A 17,463-nucleotide genomic window follows, 5' to 3' on the forward strand; every position below is an offset into this window, starting at 1 on the left:
AAGCAATAAGGAAACTGAATGTATTTTGTGTTCAAATTTAAAAGTAAGTAGACATTCACCTGGCTTCCAGTATGTATGTTATTGTAAACAGCTATTATTTGGTTGCACTCTGAATACAATTTGGTGAGATTTTCTCTCTCCCACCTGACTTCTCACCCAAGAAACCAACATGGCAAATAATTTTATATTGGCATGAGCAATAGATCACCTGAAAATTACACTGTTTTAAGTCTGTCTAGAATCAGAATTCCCATAGCATTTCTTTGGAAAGCATCTCTTAGGAAGCACTGGATTTTTTTCTGAGTTTCTCTGGCATTTGAGCTTTTTTGTGGCCATGGGATTTTCTTTGTTTATTTGTTTTTGTTTGGAAATACAAGTGTCACATAATTCAGAAGGGTCATAGCTACAAAAATAGAATGCATCTCCTGCCTGATACTCTATGAGGCCTTGTGTTAACAGGGTATTGAGGCCATGCATTAACAGGCCATGCACAAGTAAGTTTGGTTTGAGAGGCAGGGGGGACATTTAATTTTGGAATAAATGTGTATTATTTGAGCAAAAACTTGTCCTATTGCTTATTTTGTCTTCTGTGACATTTGGGAGATACCATTTGGGAGATAAACTCATATTACTCTTTTTTAACAAGCTACTGAGTAGTAAATCCTGAACTCTCACAAAACATGTTATTCCTTTCTTTACACAGTAACAATATTCTAAAGTAAAATTTAGCAGCTTCATAGAATGGAAAAGTTTTACATCAGTTTGGGGAAGTTCTGTTTTTTTTTTTTTTCATTTGAGTTCTTCACTACTAGGCTGAAATATTGTCCTAACAAGGTGCAGCCAACATTTTCTGTCAAACTGTCGTAGGTACTCATTGTCACATTCTACTGCTGATATAGTCCAGAAATTTTATTTCATTATATTATAATTTCAGAAAAGGGAGACAAGTTTTGTGAAGGTGGGTACCTAAATGTCAATTCCCATTAAGTATAGGGATTGTATGATACTTCCTGTTTACAGTTATTTTCTGATAGTTACCAAACAGTATTTTTGGGGGAATAACAAGGTTTTTTGTTTGTTTTTAACCAGTATTTTGAATTTCTGTGTACAGACAAACTGGGAAAATAAAACAAACAAAATCAAAACCAAAACCATACCAGCTGGGAATATATTACTAGAAAATTGTTGTTTTCTCCATTATCATTATTATTAGGGCAAAGCTTGTGTTTCAAGTGGAAATAGTTACTTTTTGACACACAGAATAGTTTAAGAAAACAGAAGTTTTTACTTAATGATACAACTATAAGTGCAAGACAATATGGTCAATGTAAGGAGAACAAGTTAAAAATGCAGATAAGTCAACTTGCTTGGCAAGATATAGTAAGGATGTAAACATTTGCCTTAGCTCTATCTAATCCAAGTATCAACAAAGCCCAGCAAGGTTAACTTTTACCACTTGAGAGTATTGATGAAACACATACCATCACTGAAATGAGTAAATGCAATCATTTTTTGTCTAGCTCAGTGCTTAACATTCTTAGGAAAAAAAGTGATAGACCTGCACAAAGCTTTCATCCCAAGAAAGAATTTATATTTTAGAAGTACTACTAAAAATAATATCATTTAGACGTGTAGTTAGGGTTACTCCTACATGGTGAGTTGGAAGGGACCTTCAAAGGACATCTAGTGTAACCCCTCCACAATGAGGGGTTACATCCAATTTTATCTTGAATTTTTCCAGGAATGGGGCATCCACCACTTCTCTGCACACCTGTGTCAGTGCTTCACCACCTCTATTTAAAAAAAAAACTTCTTGTATCTAATCTAAATTAACCCTCCTTCACCTTAAAACCATTGCACCTTGTCCAATTGCAGCAGGCCCAGCTAAAAACTTTGACCTCATCTTTCTTAGGCCGTCTTCAAGGTGTTTTGGGGTCTTCTCTTCTCCAGGCTGAACAAGCCCAGCTCTCTCAGCAGTCGTCATGGGAGAGGTGCTCCTTGTTCATGGCCACTCTAACAGGTCTATGTCTTCCTTATGCCAGGGAGCCCAGATCTGGTTGAAGTCTGATAAAGTTTTTAAAAGGAAATGCATGAAGATTTTTTTTTTTTCTGGTGGTGGTAGTTTTTTGTCTTCCTTATGCCAGGGAGCCCAGATCTGGTTGAAGTCTGATAAAGTTTTTAAAAGGAAATGCATGAAGATTTTTTTTTTCTGGTGGTGGTAGTTTTTTGGGGATTGTTTTTTTGGTTTTGTTTCCAAGAAACTAAAGTAAGCTTTGTACAGATTTATCCCTGGAAGACCTGCAATTCTGTCTATTAGCAGCTCCTTTTCCCTCCAGTCTGCAACTGGGAACCAATGTGTTTTTTTCTTTTACCAAATATAGTTTAAATCTGTTGTAAGATAACAGGATTTCATTGATTTATGGTCTAAGAGATTAATAATAGATAATCATAAAAGAAGATAAAGAAACAATTATTTTCCTTATTTGTTATTATCTAACATGTCAGCTAGATTGATCCTAAACTCATTCCCAATAGTCACTGAAGAAAGGCACAGTCTAAAGGAGCTCTTAAAAATATTCTCAAGTCATCTTTTAGAGACTGTTGCTAAACATCTCCACATTTGGACTGATGTTTTAAATACAGAAATCTGTGAAGGTTTTTCTTAGTCAGAACAGACAATGTAATTTCTGCAAATGAAAGTCTAAGAAAAAAAAAGTGAAATATTACTTCCAATGACTTTTTAAATCAGGTTTTTTCCCCTGGATTTCTGTTTTTCATTAGTTATTTTATAACACAGCCAAATGGGATATTTGAAGCCTTTCATTAAAACAAAAACCATAACAATTCATCCAATTTAGCATATATAATGGAGAACAATTACTAAAGTAATGAAATTAAATTAATTGCACAGAGTGGAAAAATATTTTTCAATTAATTATATTTATATATTTATTTTATTATTATTTTTAAATCTTACAGCAGCAACCACAAATGAAAAAATATTATAGAGCACTACAGAACAGTCTTTCTCAACACAGAAATACAGTAGATACCTGAGGTACTTAAAAATCCCCTATTGAATACTTTGATGTACCTAAAAAAACTGCTCTGGGTATTGTTTTTGTATCATTGAAGTGAGTTTTTCCAGAACAGGTATAATAAGGTCGATGGTTACTGGCCATTGATTCATACATCTGCTTTTTGCATTGCATTTTGTTAGCTCTTAATCCTCTACTAGCAATTCACAATAACTGAAGGTTAAAGAAATTGTAGTGGGTCTAGCACTGGTCAAATGCCAGTGCCCCTACTAAAATTATTTATTCATTTTCTGCTGTGAGACAAGGCTTAGGAGAAGGAGTAAACCAGGCTCAAACATTGAAGAGTACAAAGAAAACTTCATTAACAGAACTAAAAGAAAAAAAATAACGAGAAATCAGGATAAATGTTCAGAACACTTCTCCTCCCAACTTTTCTTTTGTTTTCCCACTGACAACATAAAGAGAGAAATGTAGTATTTTCAGTCAGTTTACCACTTTAGAATAGTCTTTCATCAGTTTTCTTATGGAGAGAAGTCTCTATTGCTATGCCTTGGAAACTTTTCCATAAGAAACAGCTCTCTCATGGCTTTTAATTTCCACAAATAGCAGCTGCCTGGAAATCTGCAATCGTGAAGTCCCTCCCATCCCTTCCAGCCTTCCCACAGCTGTGTTCATGGGCCATGTTTAACTTATGGGGTGCTATTTTAAGGATGAGCTGTTCAAAAGTAAAAGTTCTCTTTATCCATCTTGGAAATCATCTTCATCTCTGGGAACAGAGATCTTCTTTCCCTGGAGGTAAAGGGTCTTCATCACTCTTATCTCTCTCTGTTCAACCTTCTCATTTGGATCACAGCTAGCTCAACATCTGCTTGCCTCAGTATGGATGTTTTTACTCATGTCTACAGTTTGAACACTCCATCTCCCCATGCTTTTTTCATTAATTAAAGGGATATTCTAGTGTATTACAATCCATCACCATGGCCTTATTAGAAGAATTTCAGCCTAAGATTAAGGCATCTCCTCATTCCCCTCCCATCTGGGATTTGATTCTTCTAATCTAATCTGGGATTTGATTCTTCTTCCTTGGCATCTTGATTTTATTTCTCTATGTGTCTTCACTCTGTCCTTTTCTCTCACTTGAGAGAGGATTGGCATCTGCAAGTCTCATCTGTTTTGGGGGGTTTCACAGCGCTGAAAGAGTTAATCTTGCCCAGGCCTGCATATGGTCCATGTGATTTCTGCTAGGTGGCGGCCAGAGCACTCACCTGGATTTTCAGGCTGTGCTGGGGGGGCTGTGTCAGAATCTCAGGGGGCCCGGGCCAGAACGGCGGCGGCTGCTCTGGCTGCATGGCTGTTTTCCGGCCCCAGCTGCATTCAATTCCAGCTGAGGGGCTGTTTTCTGAGTGGGCTGCAGAGCCACCTCCAGGGTTTTTTTCAGGGGCCGCGCTGGGGGAGGACCAGGATCTCCGCAGCCAGGCCAGGACTCAGTGGCTAATGGCCTACCCTCCCCTGCCTGTCAGCACTGGGGCCTTACCACTTAAAAATTTATTTATTTAAGGGAAAAAGAAAAGCTATGGCCATAAAGAATTTCATATTGTTATCCTAATTTAGTTTTAAATAAGTTGTCAGCCTGTTCCAATGTAACTGTTAATAAGTGCCATGAGAAGGGAACAAAGTGAGTAAGGAATATTTTGTCAGATTCAAAACATTCTATAATGACTACATAAAGTTTTCAAAATTCATTATCACAGGCAAAGTAGTCTTCTTATTTTTCTTTCATTAAGAATCATTCCATATGAAACCTACATCTAAAATGTTTACTGGACAGTGTTTCTTTATAATACAATGAAATTAGTAATGAGCTTAATGAATGTAATGACTCCTCAGTAATGCCGCATAAAACAATTATGGATCATAGTATTTTATTTAATGTTGGGTTATTTCCTTTTGAAGAGGAACTTTCATTGCATGCTTTCATTTATTAATGGTTAAACCTTCTACTCTCAATGTGAAGCAAATAAAAAAATATTGCATTTATAGACTACTCAGGTGAAAGCATCTGAATCATTGAAATCGACAATATCATGGTAAAACCTTATTCTTGGACTTATTCCCTTACTCATTTGTGGTTTCCTTTCTTTCATCCTTTTTACACTCATCAATTCTGTGTTTCATTCATGCTATTTTCTTAGACCCAGACTGACATAAGTATTTGATATAAAATTCTCTGGTAAACTCCTTGTGGTCCATCGAGACTTAAGATGTTTGTCAATTCTTTTCCTTTAGAGTGAGCAACTGTTGCATCCCGGAGTTTGGGTTTAGATTAGGGTTTTTAATTTATGTTAAAATAAGCCAAGTTCTGTAATCCCGCGTTTCCCCCGCGTTGTTCCCCCCCGCGGTTTCTGCCCCCATGTTGCCTGTTGCCGACTCTTCCCCCTGTGCCGCTCCTGTAAGCACCCTGCCGTCCGGCCCCGGGAAACCCCGTGCTGGCCGCCCCGAGCCACACGGTCTCGCTCAGCCCGCTCTGGCTCGGTGCCCGCCCCTGCGGGGTTCTCTGGTTGGTCGCTGTTGCTGGCGTCACCGTCACGGCAGCCGTCCCTATTGGCCGGCAGGCCGTGGATCCTCTCGCCCCGCCCCTCTATAAAGCCTTATCCCGCCGGCAGTCAGGCGCCATTTTCTCCCATGCGAGTGCCGGGAGCGGTCGCGTCTTTCCATCGATTTGCGCCACGTGACCAATAAACCGTTCCTGCCAAGCACGGAGTAAATGGACAAATTCCTTCCTCTTTGCCGGGTCCCTAGCGCACGGTAACAGAGACTGGCCGGCCCACGCGCCCGAGACACGGAGCCGTGTCCGGGAACCCGCGGCAGCAAACCCCGGCAGCACGTGGAAGCTACGCCACAGCCGGGCTCCCAAGAGCTGCGTGCAGCCGGGGAGAGCGAAAACCCACGCCGCAATTGGCGCCCAACGTGGGGCCGAGGCCAGCGCTGAGCTGATCGCGTGGACGGAGGTTCACCGCGGAGCTCCAGGAACAGCGCCGGGAGCCGTCGCCGCCGGCCAGGGGCCGCGCTGCCGCCAAGGGGGGAGCGCCGCCGCCAAGCCAGAGCGGGCAGCGGTCCGCGCCGGACCACAGCTCCGTGCCGGACGGAAACCGAGAGCAGGGGCTCTCCAAAGTACGTCAGTGAAGTCTCCGTCGCCCACAGGGGACCAGACAGTGTGTCCCGCGTGGGACAGGAAGTGCAAACTTTCGCAGCCAGGAGGGCAGAAGAAAGGACACTTCCCGGGACTCCCGGACCCTGGTGGCAGCTTTGCTTTGCAGAGACTTCAGTCTGGTAAGTATTAGTCGTGGAAACGTGTCCAGCTAATACGGGGAGGGCTGGCCGTGTTCCCGAGGTTGGGACGTGCGGCGCGCAGCACGAACGGCAGCCGCTGGAGTCGCCTGCGTTTTTTTGCTTTTTTTTCTCTTTTTTACTGCCCCAGGGGTGAGGTGGTTTGGGTGGAAGAAGCATGGGGACCGTGCTATCTGCCCAACAAAAGGAATTTTATTCCCAAGTTAAAGAAATCCTTTTGGTGAAGGGCCCCTACCCAAAAAAATTAGTTAAGAAATTTGTTCGGTGGTTGTTCTTTGCTTTCCCCCGTCTGTCTACCGAGGACGCGCGCAAAACAGAATTTTGGGAGCAAGTGGGAAAAAGGCTAGCAGAGGGGATCGGTAGGGATCCCTCCATAGATGACTGCTTCCCTAAATTCCATTTGTTGATCACAGATGTAGTAAAATCAGCCCCCGCGCGAAACTCGATTGGGGAAAGAAAAGAACCATCCGGGAAATCTGTTACTCCCTCTGAATCTGTTTCCCCATCCCCTTCTCCTACCCCTTCTTCCCCTAACCCGGTTGGGCGAGGGGGAGCACCCCGTCGATCTGAGACGCAGGGCAGCTCCACAAATGTGGACCTTGCGCCTGGCTCCCCCAAGCCACCCCGGCGTCCCCGCCTTAGCGAGATCGGTCGATTCGCTGAGGCCACGACCCTAAACCCCTTTTCCAATCCCTTTTTCCCAGTTGAAAATCCCAGTTTCGGCGGTACCCCGCGCAGTTCTGTTTCTTTAAACCCCTTTCTTTGTTCCTCTGAGGAGGCCGAGGCCACGTGGTTGATCCCTTTGTCTTCCCAAGATGGAGGGCGGCCACATGGCAGGGTCTCTTCTTCCCACAACCCCTTTCTGTTCTTTGTTCCCGATGTCCCCGCCTTTGACCCAACCCCCACCTGCCTCCCTGTGGGCGTGGGCGCCGCCCCCTCGGGATGTCAGGTTACTCCCTCACCCATTGTTTTCCCTCGTGTGGGTGTTCCCTCCAGTCCTTTGCATGTCGTCCCTGCTGAGTCATCGACTCCGCCCTCCCCCACCAGGGAGAGCTCTGCCATCTCCACCCCGCTGCCTGAGGGAGGCAGCCCCCGTCCTGTTGCCCGTACCCTGTCCCCATCTTCCCATGGGTCCCGGAGATCCGGGCGGGAGGGAAGGGGGGGGAGGGAGGAGCGGGAACCCCTACCCCCATCTTCCCATGGGCCCCGGAGAGCCGGGCGGGAGGGAAGAGGAGAGGGACGGGGACGGGAACCCCTACCTCCAAGTTCCCATGGGCCCCAGACGTCTGGGCGGGAGGGAAAAGGAGAGGGGGGGGAATCGGAGCCCCTGCCTCTGCAGTCCCATGGTTCCCGGAGACCCGGGAGGGAGGGAAGCAGGGGGATGTGGGTTTCTGAGCATTTTCCAGGTTCCGTGGAATGGGTCGAGCCGACAGATGAGAGGCATGTAGAGGGATCGGAGGTTCAGGACAAGTTTGTCCTGGAAGCGGCATCCATGAACACTGCTGCCTTGGATGCCGTGCCCCCAAAGAACGCTGGTCCGAAGCAGCCTCCAGCAAGACGCCAGTGCTTCCACTGCAATCAGAGAGGACATTTTGTGGTTCAATGTCCGTTTCTGGGCAGGGCACCCCCAGGGACAGTGGGAGGGGGGAGAGGGGGGGAGGGAGATCCCATTCCCCCAAAAAAACTGAAGAAACAACGCGCACCTGCCTCGCGTGAAGCTAAAAGTAAGGCAGGCCACAGCACCTTAAGGGGAGCTGTGAGTTATCAAGTAACTGTGCAGGTGGTAGTTCAGAACATCAGGGTGCCTTTGAGCGTGGCAGATGACCCCACCAATCGGGGGGTTGCATCAAACCGCAGGCGACGCAAAAGAAAAAGGACCCTACAGTCTCCTTAAAAAATGTTTTTCCCCAAAGCCCCAGTCTGTGTGTGTCCCAAATCCCCATGTTTGTAATAAAGTTGCCTCCCAGTTTCCCTATCCCTAAACACCCGGAAAAGAACCAGCCCCAGCACCATCTCCAGGCCCTCTCCACCTGCGTAGCAGTCACCGCAGTTGCGGCAGCAGAAGAAGCTGGGAGAAGAGGCCACCGCTTGAGAGACTGAATCAACACCACTGCTTTCCTTTTATATTTTATTAAGCGGGGAGATGTTGCATCCCGGAGTTTGGGTTTAGATTAGGGTTTTTAATTTATGTTAAAATAAGCCAAGTTCTGTAATCCCGCGTTTCCCCCGCGTTGTTCCCCCCCGCGGTTTCTGCCCCCATGTTGCCTGTTGCCGACTCTTCCCCCTGTGCCGCTCCTGTAAGCACCCTGCCGTCCGGCCCCGGGAAACCCCGTGCTGGCCGCCCCGAGCCACACGGTCTCGCTCAGCCCGCTCTGGCTCGGTGCCCGCCCCTGCGGGGTTCTCTGGTTGGTCGCTGTTGCTGGCGTCACCGTCACGGCAGCCGTCCCTATTGGCCGGCAGGCCGTGGATCCTCTCGCCCCGCCCCTCTATAAAGCCTTATCCCGCCGGCAGTCAGGCGCCATTTTCTCCCATGCGAGTGCCGGGAGCGGTCGCGTCTTTCCATCGATTTGCGCCACGTGACCAATAAACCGTTCCTGCCAAGCACGGAGTAAATGGACAAATTCCTTCCTCTTTGCCGGGTCCCTAGCGCACGGTAACAGAGACTGGCCGGCCCACGCGCCCGAGACACGGAGCCGTGTCCGGGAACCCGCGGCAGCAAACCCCGGCAGCACGTGGAAGCTACGCCACAGCCGGGCTCCCAAGAGCTGCGTGCAGCCGGGGAGAGCGAAAACCCACGCCGCAAGCAACTTCTGTATTACTATTAGTCATGAGTTTTCCTGACTCACATGGAAACAGCTCTGTCAGTCTCACTGAGCTTCCCAGGGACATATCCAGTTCTCCCGAACAATTCTCAGGAGAGCTTCTAAGGGTACTTAGCAAGCTAACATTTGCTAAAATCTTCCTATGTCTTTAAGATAGGGTGAAAAAAGGTCATCCAAAACTAAATCCATTGATTTGAATTCATTCTTGTCCCAAGCGGTAATAAAGTACAATGCAAATTGAGGTATTTATTTGCCACATCCAGTATAACAACTCATGGTTAAAGAAGTAGGCAGAGAAAAATCATGCTGGGTCTAATTACTTTAAATAAGAAACAACTCACACTGCCTCTCTACCTCTCTCCACTCTTGAACCCTTACCTTGTAGATTATGTTAGCTGTTATAGTCTCTTATTTCAAATACTACATAAAGAAGAGAGGATTTATACTTTTCATGTTTAACTGATAATTTTTATTCAGGAGATAACCTGGTCTCACTTATTAAGCATAATAAGTATTGTTTCACTTCATTGGTATTGTAAATAGTCTAAATTGTTAGGCTATCTATCCCTTCTTATATTTTATTGTTCCCTAATTTATATTAATCAATAAATTCTTCCTTTCCCCAAGTTGTGACCTCCAGCTCCATTTGACTTTGTTTTTCCTGTGCTCCTGACGCTGAATTCTGATTTGTTTCTCTTTTCCATGAGCAATTTAATTCACTAAAATGGCACACCAATGTCTCACCTGGAGGGACTGGGGAGGAGAGGATAATTTTCTTCCATTTTAGTCTTTAAATAAGATCACAGGAATTCCAGCAAGAATCCAGGCTGATGCGTGTAAGGAAGGGCAATACAGAAGCAAAGGATTAAGGAAGGAGTGGGAAATGCAGGAGATGGAAGAACAGAAAATAATATCACACTTCTTTTAGGCAGCAGATGCTTGTCAGAGTATCTCATGTCTGCAAAACTGCAGCCACAGTATGCATGTTTCAGTGTCAAACCCTCTAACACAGCTTGCAAAGCTACACATTTACTTATGGCTAAAGCAGCTCATTACTTGCTCTCCATTAATACCTGATATGGCCTTGGCCATCCTGGTGTGACAACGATTTTGAGGTAATAAACCTCTAATATTCTTTTTTAATATATCTATACAAAATATAAATATTTACATACAGAATATAGATAATACAGAGAGATTATATATACAAACACGCATAGACATTGTCTTCTTTTATTTGTTGCAATAATCATACTTTATGCCTTGAAAAACTAACTCCTGTTATTTTGTCAGTTGGTGAGTGATGATCCTTGAAAGTTCTTGTTTAGACCTGTATCTACAGGCATGCTCATAGAAATATTTAAGCTGAGAGGACTGTAAAATGGAAGATAGCTCTCAGCTGAAAATTAGGGTACAATTTTCTTACTTCATTTTCTAACCCGGAGACCTGTTATGGAAATTCATTAAATGTTTGTGTTTGTTTCAGCCAGGACAGAGTTAATTTTTTTGCAGTAATAGTAGGGGGCATGGTTTTAGGCATGTCAATGAGGTAATTCTGTACCACAGAACATTGCTGAGGATAGGAATAAGGGACTCTGGCTTCCAAAAAGAAGACTGTGGCTTCTGGATGAAAAATATGTTGTCATTGCCTGCCATTGTTCGTTGCCTTTGGGTCCCCATGAGCATTTTGTATGAGAATCACCCTCTTTCTTGTATACTTTTGCTACTACTATTGTTGCTGTTACTGATCCTATTTCATTTCTGGTTTCAGTAAATTGCTCTTCTTTCAACACATGACCTTCACATTTTGTGCCTCCAGTTCTCAGCTCCATCCCACTGGTGTGGGAAGGGAGAAGGGGGGAGCAAATGAGCAGTAGTGTGGTATGGAGTCTTGGTGGGAGAACTAAATTGGGGAATACCATTCCTAAACCATGACAATATTTTACACTATTTTCAAAATAAATAAATAAATAAATAAATAAACACATTCTAGAGAATACAAATACTTCTGTGGTTAAGTGAATATAGAAACCGCAGAAGTATTCAAAACTGATGCATGAATGTTGGAGTGCTTATGTGTTTTTTTTTTAATCTGAACTAGTCACTAGACACTAGTCACACTAGAGTGTGTATTTTTGAATTTATTTTGTTTAGAGTCAATTCAATTAATTTTATTCCATTTTACTGTATTTCTGAACAATACACTTACTGTTGTTTTGAACAATAATATTACTTTCACAATATAGATTGTTGGCTTAATACAAAATGGGGAAAGTAGCAAAATTAGAAGGATAAGGGTAGATGAGTTGACAAAACCCACTAATTATTTTCTGCATTTTCATGAAACTGATCTGTCAGTCATTTTATAAGATAAGATTATCTGTTTGTTTGTTATAGTCAAAACAATGTCAAGAATCTTGTAAAAGAAACAAGATTTGGTTTATTTCTTCAGACAAAAGCAATAATTATTTTGATTATTGATCCAAAATCAAAACAAAATTCACACCTCTCTAGATTAGTTTTCTTAATTAAATGTAAAATAGTTTTGTTATACCTGAATTTGAGTCAAGCAATAACTACTGGAAAGAGAAAAAATATTTCAGTGGAAATCCTGTTAGTAATAATTTTGATAAAGCGTATCACAATCTCTTGGTAATGCAATAAACTTCAAAAGATGTTCTGCTTCTATATATGACATACTATACATAAGAAAACATTACTCCTTCAAGCCTGCATGGAAACAGAATGTCTTATTACTTGCATAAACAGTAGATTAGTGTCTGTGTGGGGAAATGATGGAATAAGAATAGAAATTAAAACATCACTTGAAGTAGTATAACATGAAAAGGTTTGTCTGCAGCTCACAATGATCAACAGAAAGTGTTTTCTCTGCTGCTTCTGATCCTGCAGCAGTCTGGTTGCCTTCAGATTTAGAAGAAAAATAGCTGGGGTTGTTTAATTATTTCTCATTATTTCTTGTAAGATGCAGTGTTTGCCTGCAGAGGTGTAGTATGATACTAATATAACTATAAAGCTCTCCAAACCTGGCCCTGTAATTCTTTATGATGCTGGAACAGGCACAGGAATTCCCTGCAAGTCTGTCTTGTTCAGTAGAGCACAGTGCGACATTTACTATGCAGAAATTAGAGATTTTAGGCTCCATGTGCAATTCTCATTCTAAGACCACAGGTAAATACACTACCTTACAATGTTATTTGAAAACTTATTTTCTGTTTGTTTCTTTTCTTCCCACAGAATTGCTACTTAACATGTCACTGAGTATTTGATACTCAGTGAATAAACAGCTATTTAATGCTTCCTTCAGTCCCTTTCAGTGCATGGCCTCAAATACTGTTAAGCCCAGAGCATTCAGATATGTCACTTGTCCAAGTGACACTTGAATTTTTAACCCCCTGATCCTAGAAAATAAAGTCCTGCCTGCCATCAGATGAAAATTCAACACTCTGCAAGTCAAACCAACTATTTCCAGAAAATGCACAAATAACATTATTTATACATATGTATGTGTTCTCACTTGAACAACTTGATTAAGGTAATTTAGATTAGATATCACTTCTATCCTAGACTAGGGCAGATTTTCAAGACTATCTATACTAGGCCTTAAAATCAGTTTCAAAATGCATTACATTTTTTATAGTGGAGGCAGAATTCCAACATAAGTGAGGAATTTAATTTCTTTTCTATTACTTCCCATATAATAAATGTTTTCAGCTAAAAGGAACAGAGAAACTTTCAATATTCTTTTTAGATAGCATTGGAGAAATCCTTAATAGACATCAAAGCATGAAATCTTTTAAGGAGAACTTTGATATTAAGAAATACGGGGAAGTTTATCTTATCTGAATAATTTGTCGGATACAAAGTAATTCAAATCTGATTTTAGATTTAACACCTAAACTGAGCTAAAATTACCTATATTGATATGCCACAGGAATGAATACTATGTATGTGCACTTGAAATAAAGACAACTTTGCTTTAGTTGCAGCTTTTCTTTTGTAGCAACCTACCAGCAAAAGTCCCACCTGTTAGTATTTCCTGAACACCTCAGAAGGGGTGGTCACATTCCCAATGCCTACTGAGAACCTGTGGTTTACACAGCTGCCTACATTGATCCCGTGGGAGTTCAAGGGGACATCAGTCATGGGTAGAATAGCTTCAATGTAAGTCTGGTGAGGCACAGGAACAGCTTGCCCAGAGAAGCTGTGGAGTCCCCATGCCTTGGGGTGTTCAAGGCCAGATTGGAGGGGGCTTTGAGCAACCTGGTCTAGTGAAAGGTGTCCTTGCCTATGGCAGGTGGCTGCAACCCGATCATCTTTAAGGTCCCTTCCAGCCCAAACCATTATATGATTCCAAGATTCCATTATTTTCCATTGTTTTAAACTTAAACTCTTAAGCAGAAATTGATTTGAAGTGCCACTGTTTAATTTACTAATATGGACATAACCAAACTGCTTGTTTTCTGTAAATATTCAACTAATGTATAAAGGTAGCATGTAACAGTAAAGGCTACACTTAGAGGAAGAACATGAAGTAACACCAGCACACATATGGGCTTAGTCATAAATTGTGGTACATGATGGACCTCTCAGCTGGTCAAGATCAGAGGAAATTGTTCTTAGTGGGACTAGGTGGGATCATTCCATCTGGAGACTGTCACCTTGGGAATCTGTTGAGCAGTAGTGTCCAGCCTCTCTACTGGTGAATGAGAGCAGCTAAGTTGAAAGCACATCCTCTGGCCATGGACTTGTATTTTGTATGCCAGAATAGCAAATGAACATGTGTTCTAGGGACCCCTCCCCCACATTGTGTCTTTTGCTGTAGGTATAATATTCTGGTTTGTAGGACTAGAATCCAACTCTCCTTGACATTACTGATTTTTACTTTTCTCTGAGGAACACACACATAATGTTATTTTTTTTTTAATTTTAATATTTACTGTGCGATGGAAATAATTTATTTGTCTCCTATTCAATGATTTTTTAAAAATAACAAAAAACCAAAAAACGCCTAGAGATAAGTAAGAAGGAAAAAACCCCAGCTTCATATAATACATCAACTTCTGTGTGAGGTACAGATCTGCCTGCTGTATCAATTCAGGTGATGATCTGCTACTTTCATCAGTAACCATGACCACCTCTCTCTTCCTTATACAGCTTTGGTTGCCCATCCTTCAGAAATTCCACAAAAATGATCAATTAACATGTAAAGAGGAATTTTACACTGTATCCACAAACTTTTGGGTCTGCGATTACTGGAAACTGAAATTTTCCGTAGGAAGTCCCATCTACACGAGATGAGTGCTACAGAGTGAAGTACTTTTTGTAGGGGTTTTACTTTTGATGTCCACATGTCAGCCACGGGATTCCCAGCTAACGCGCCCAGATTTTGTTGGTGTTTTTTTGGTTTTTTTTTTTTTTTTTTTTTGTTTTTTTTTTTGTTTTGTTTTGTTTTGTTTTTAATTTGTGTACTATAGTGAAGAGATTTTGGAAACCTTACAGAAAAAAAAAAAAAACAAAAGAACACCACTGTGCCATATAACCATATACTGGTTATAACTTTCTTCCAAGAACCACTAAGATTTTTTACCCTTTCTCACTTTCTCCAACTAAAACACAAACAATATTGCTGCTAAAGAACATATTCCTATTGAGAGCTCAGTATGAAAGAAATTATGCTGCTAAATTAGAGCTCTGCTAAAATAGGTTGTATTAAATACTCTCTCACTGTCATTTTCATATTATGTTTCTTAGTATTATGGGGAGATTTGAGACTGTTTAGAACCTTGCAATTCACATAGACATGAAAATATCTTACCTATTGTGTGTCAGGGAAATATCTGTTTATTAGATATGTAACTGTTTAGTAGATATGTAACTAAGGAAAGTGGTGCTCTGAACATGCTTTTATAATGATGTTAATTTAATCTTTTATTAATATACAATGTAATTCATATTACAATTTAATATTTCAGCCTAGAGTTTTGCCAACTTTGAAATTCAGAGCTCTGGATATACTAGCTAGAATGTTACTACTTGTATATTTCTTTTTTAAAATAAAACCAACACCAAAAACAGTGTTTCTAGAATGTAACTTTATGTACTTGGACAAATGAATTATCAGTTCAGTGATATGAACTACAGCCTATGTATAGTAAAAACTTTTAGATTTAGCATACATTTTGACATTAGCTAAGAGGTACTAGCAAAGATATATTCTGTATTCCATATATGGTTTTGTTTTTTCTTTTCCTTTTAGTTATATCTCAGTACTTTCTACAGGTACACCCAGATTCAAACAGAATCCATTTTGAAACAGAAAACCATTTTGAAACAGAAAAGGCCAGTTTGTAGTTACAGATATTTAGAGTGGTGGTGCTCTAAAATAGCCTAAAGTGTGTCTGAAAGAATATATAAAGTATAAAAGTCCATCTGAATTAGATATAGAAAAGTATAGGTCTGAATATTTTAAAGAACACCTTTAAGAACTGTTGAATGCCACCTTTAAAATGAAGTATGTAAGTCTTCTCGTAAAAGACCAACCCTTTTTTTCAATCAAAACTGTTTTTACATAGGATTTGGGTTTTCCTCATATTGTTAACAAGTAGATAAAGAAATTGAGATTAAATATTAAAATGAAATTTCTCTGATGTCATAAATAGAAAAAAACAATCCATTAAGAATCTCTATATTTGAATATATTGGTCTTCTTCTACTGCAGAAAAATAAAAAAAGGGATTCGGCCATGGTTCTAGCTAGACTTCTCCAGAAATATTATTTCTTAATGTGATGAATTTCCTATTAATCTGGAATATTTAATGAAACTCTGATATCTCATACTGTGGTGAAAAAAAAAGGCATCTATTTCACTCTACTGATTAATTTTGGAAGGAGATTAAATCCTATTTCAGTTTGGTTATTTTTTACCTCCAAAAATATGTACTGTGTCTACTTTAGTACTGGCAAATCTACCCTCACGCAGAGGGTGAGGGTATTCTCTTAGCTGAGAATTTCTGATATTCATCAGTTTGACTTCTGTTTTAAGTAATCAATATTTTTGAACAGGATAAACTTAATTTTGTGTAGTTCTCCAGAGTTATTCAGGGAAAAAAAAAAAAAAGGCAAAATTTGAAATCTGGAGCATGGTCATGCAAAACAAAACAAAAGTTTAGCATCTGGTAAACTAAGACATGAATTTACATCATATTAGGTTCTCTGTGGTAGCTACTCCATTAACAAATGGTGTAGTGTAATGAATGACAATGGAATAATCCAGTGTTCCAGTGTGGTCCAAGGGCCTGTTGCCTGTATTAGAAAAAAATTTTATGCACTTTCTTTATATCCACTGTTGTGCTTAGACTTCTCTGGTTTTTTTATTGAATGTGGATTGGACTTAATATACACAAAATCTGTTCTACTAGCATAGTTGTGTACCTATAACTTACTACCCAAACTTAAAATTAGATAGCGTCCATAATCCATAACCCTTATTTAATCCTTCTTAATACTTATTTGACTTCCTGTGAGGTAACTACCACAGCAGAGAGTCAGACCTTGTCATAACTGAATAGGCTTATTTTCTGCTGAATATTTTGACACATACATGCACACCTACCCTTATGTACACACATTCTCACAAGACTGGTTTTCTTCTTTAATTCTTGAAAAAATAGTTTGGAAATGCAAGTTTTAATCATAAAATGGATAGTTGCAATGAGAAAAAAAAACTCTCATATTTCTCTCAGCATAATAGTTACTTAACTAGTAATACATTGAGATTAGATGACAGTGAATCATTGTGATGTAATATATTTTGAGGTTTGGGGGGCATTTCTCTTTTAAGTGGAGTACACACAAAGTTTTTTTAATATTAGATTTTTTTTATTTTTCCAGGTTGAGTGGTATGAATCTACCTTCTCCAGTTATCAGCAGTAAAAACTGGTTACGACTCCATTTTACGTCTGATAGTAATCACCGACGGAAGGGATTTAATGCTCAGTTTCAAGGTAGGAAACCTATAAAAGCACGCCTAGAAAGCCCTTTACCTTTAAGCATCAGTAAAGTGGTGGTGGAATTTGATAATTATGTTAAAATATCACAGTCACAGTAAAAAGCTGACTCTTTTTATTACTATGTTACTATCGCTCTTACGCTGAATATCTGTTTTCTTTGTGTGATCAGATGTCTCTAGGGATTTACTTTTGGAAAAAGTATGTGTGTTTCACAGTGCAGTCTGT

The 17,463-nt window shown here is 40.7% G+C and overlaps 1 protein-coding gene across 1 annotated transcript in view; it reads left to right on the top strand.

Moving 5' to 3' along the window:
* Positions 1 to 17,463, top strand: part of CSMD1 (CUB and Sushi multiple domains 1) — a 1,092,714-nt gene that overhangs the window by 681,372 nt on the left and 393,879 nt on the right. Inside the window, exon 6 of the mRNA XM_053939637.1 lies at positions 17,120 to 17,232. Within this exon, the coding sequence (XP_053795612.1) occupies positions 17,120 to 17,232 (113 nt within the window). The remainder of the gene's footprint in view (positions 1 to 17,119; positions 17,233 to 17,463) is intronic.

The sequence above is a fragment of the Vidua chalybeata genome, chromosome 3, assembly GCF_026979565.1.
Source record: "Vidua chalybeata isolate OUT-0048 chromosome 3, bVidCha1 merged haplotype, whole genome shotgun sequence".
Taxonomy (NCBI): Eukaryota; Metazoa; Chordata; class Aves; order Passeriformes; family Viduidae; genus Vidua; species Vidua chalybeata.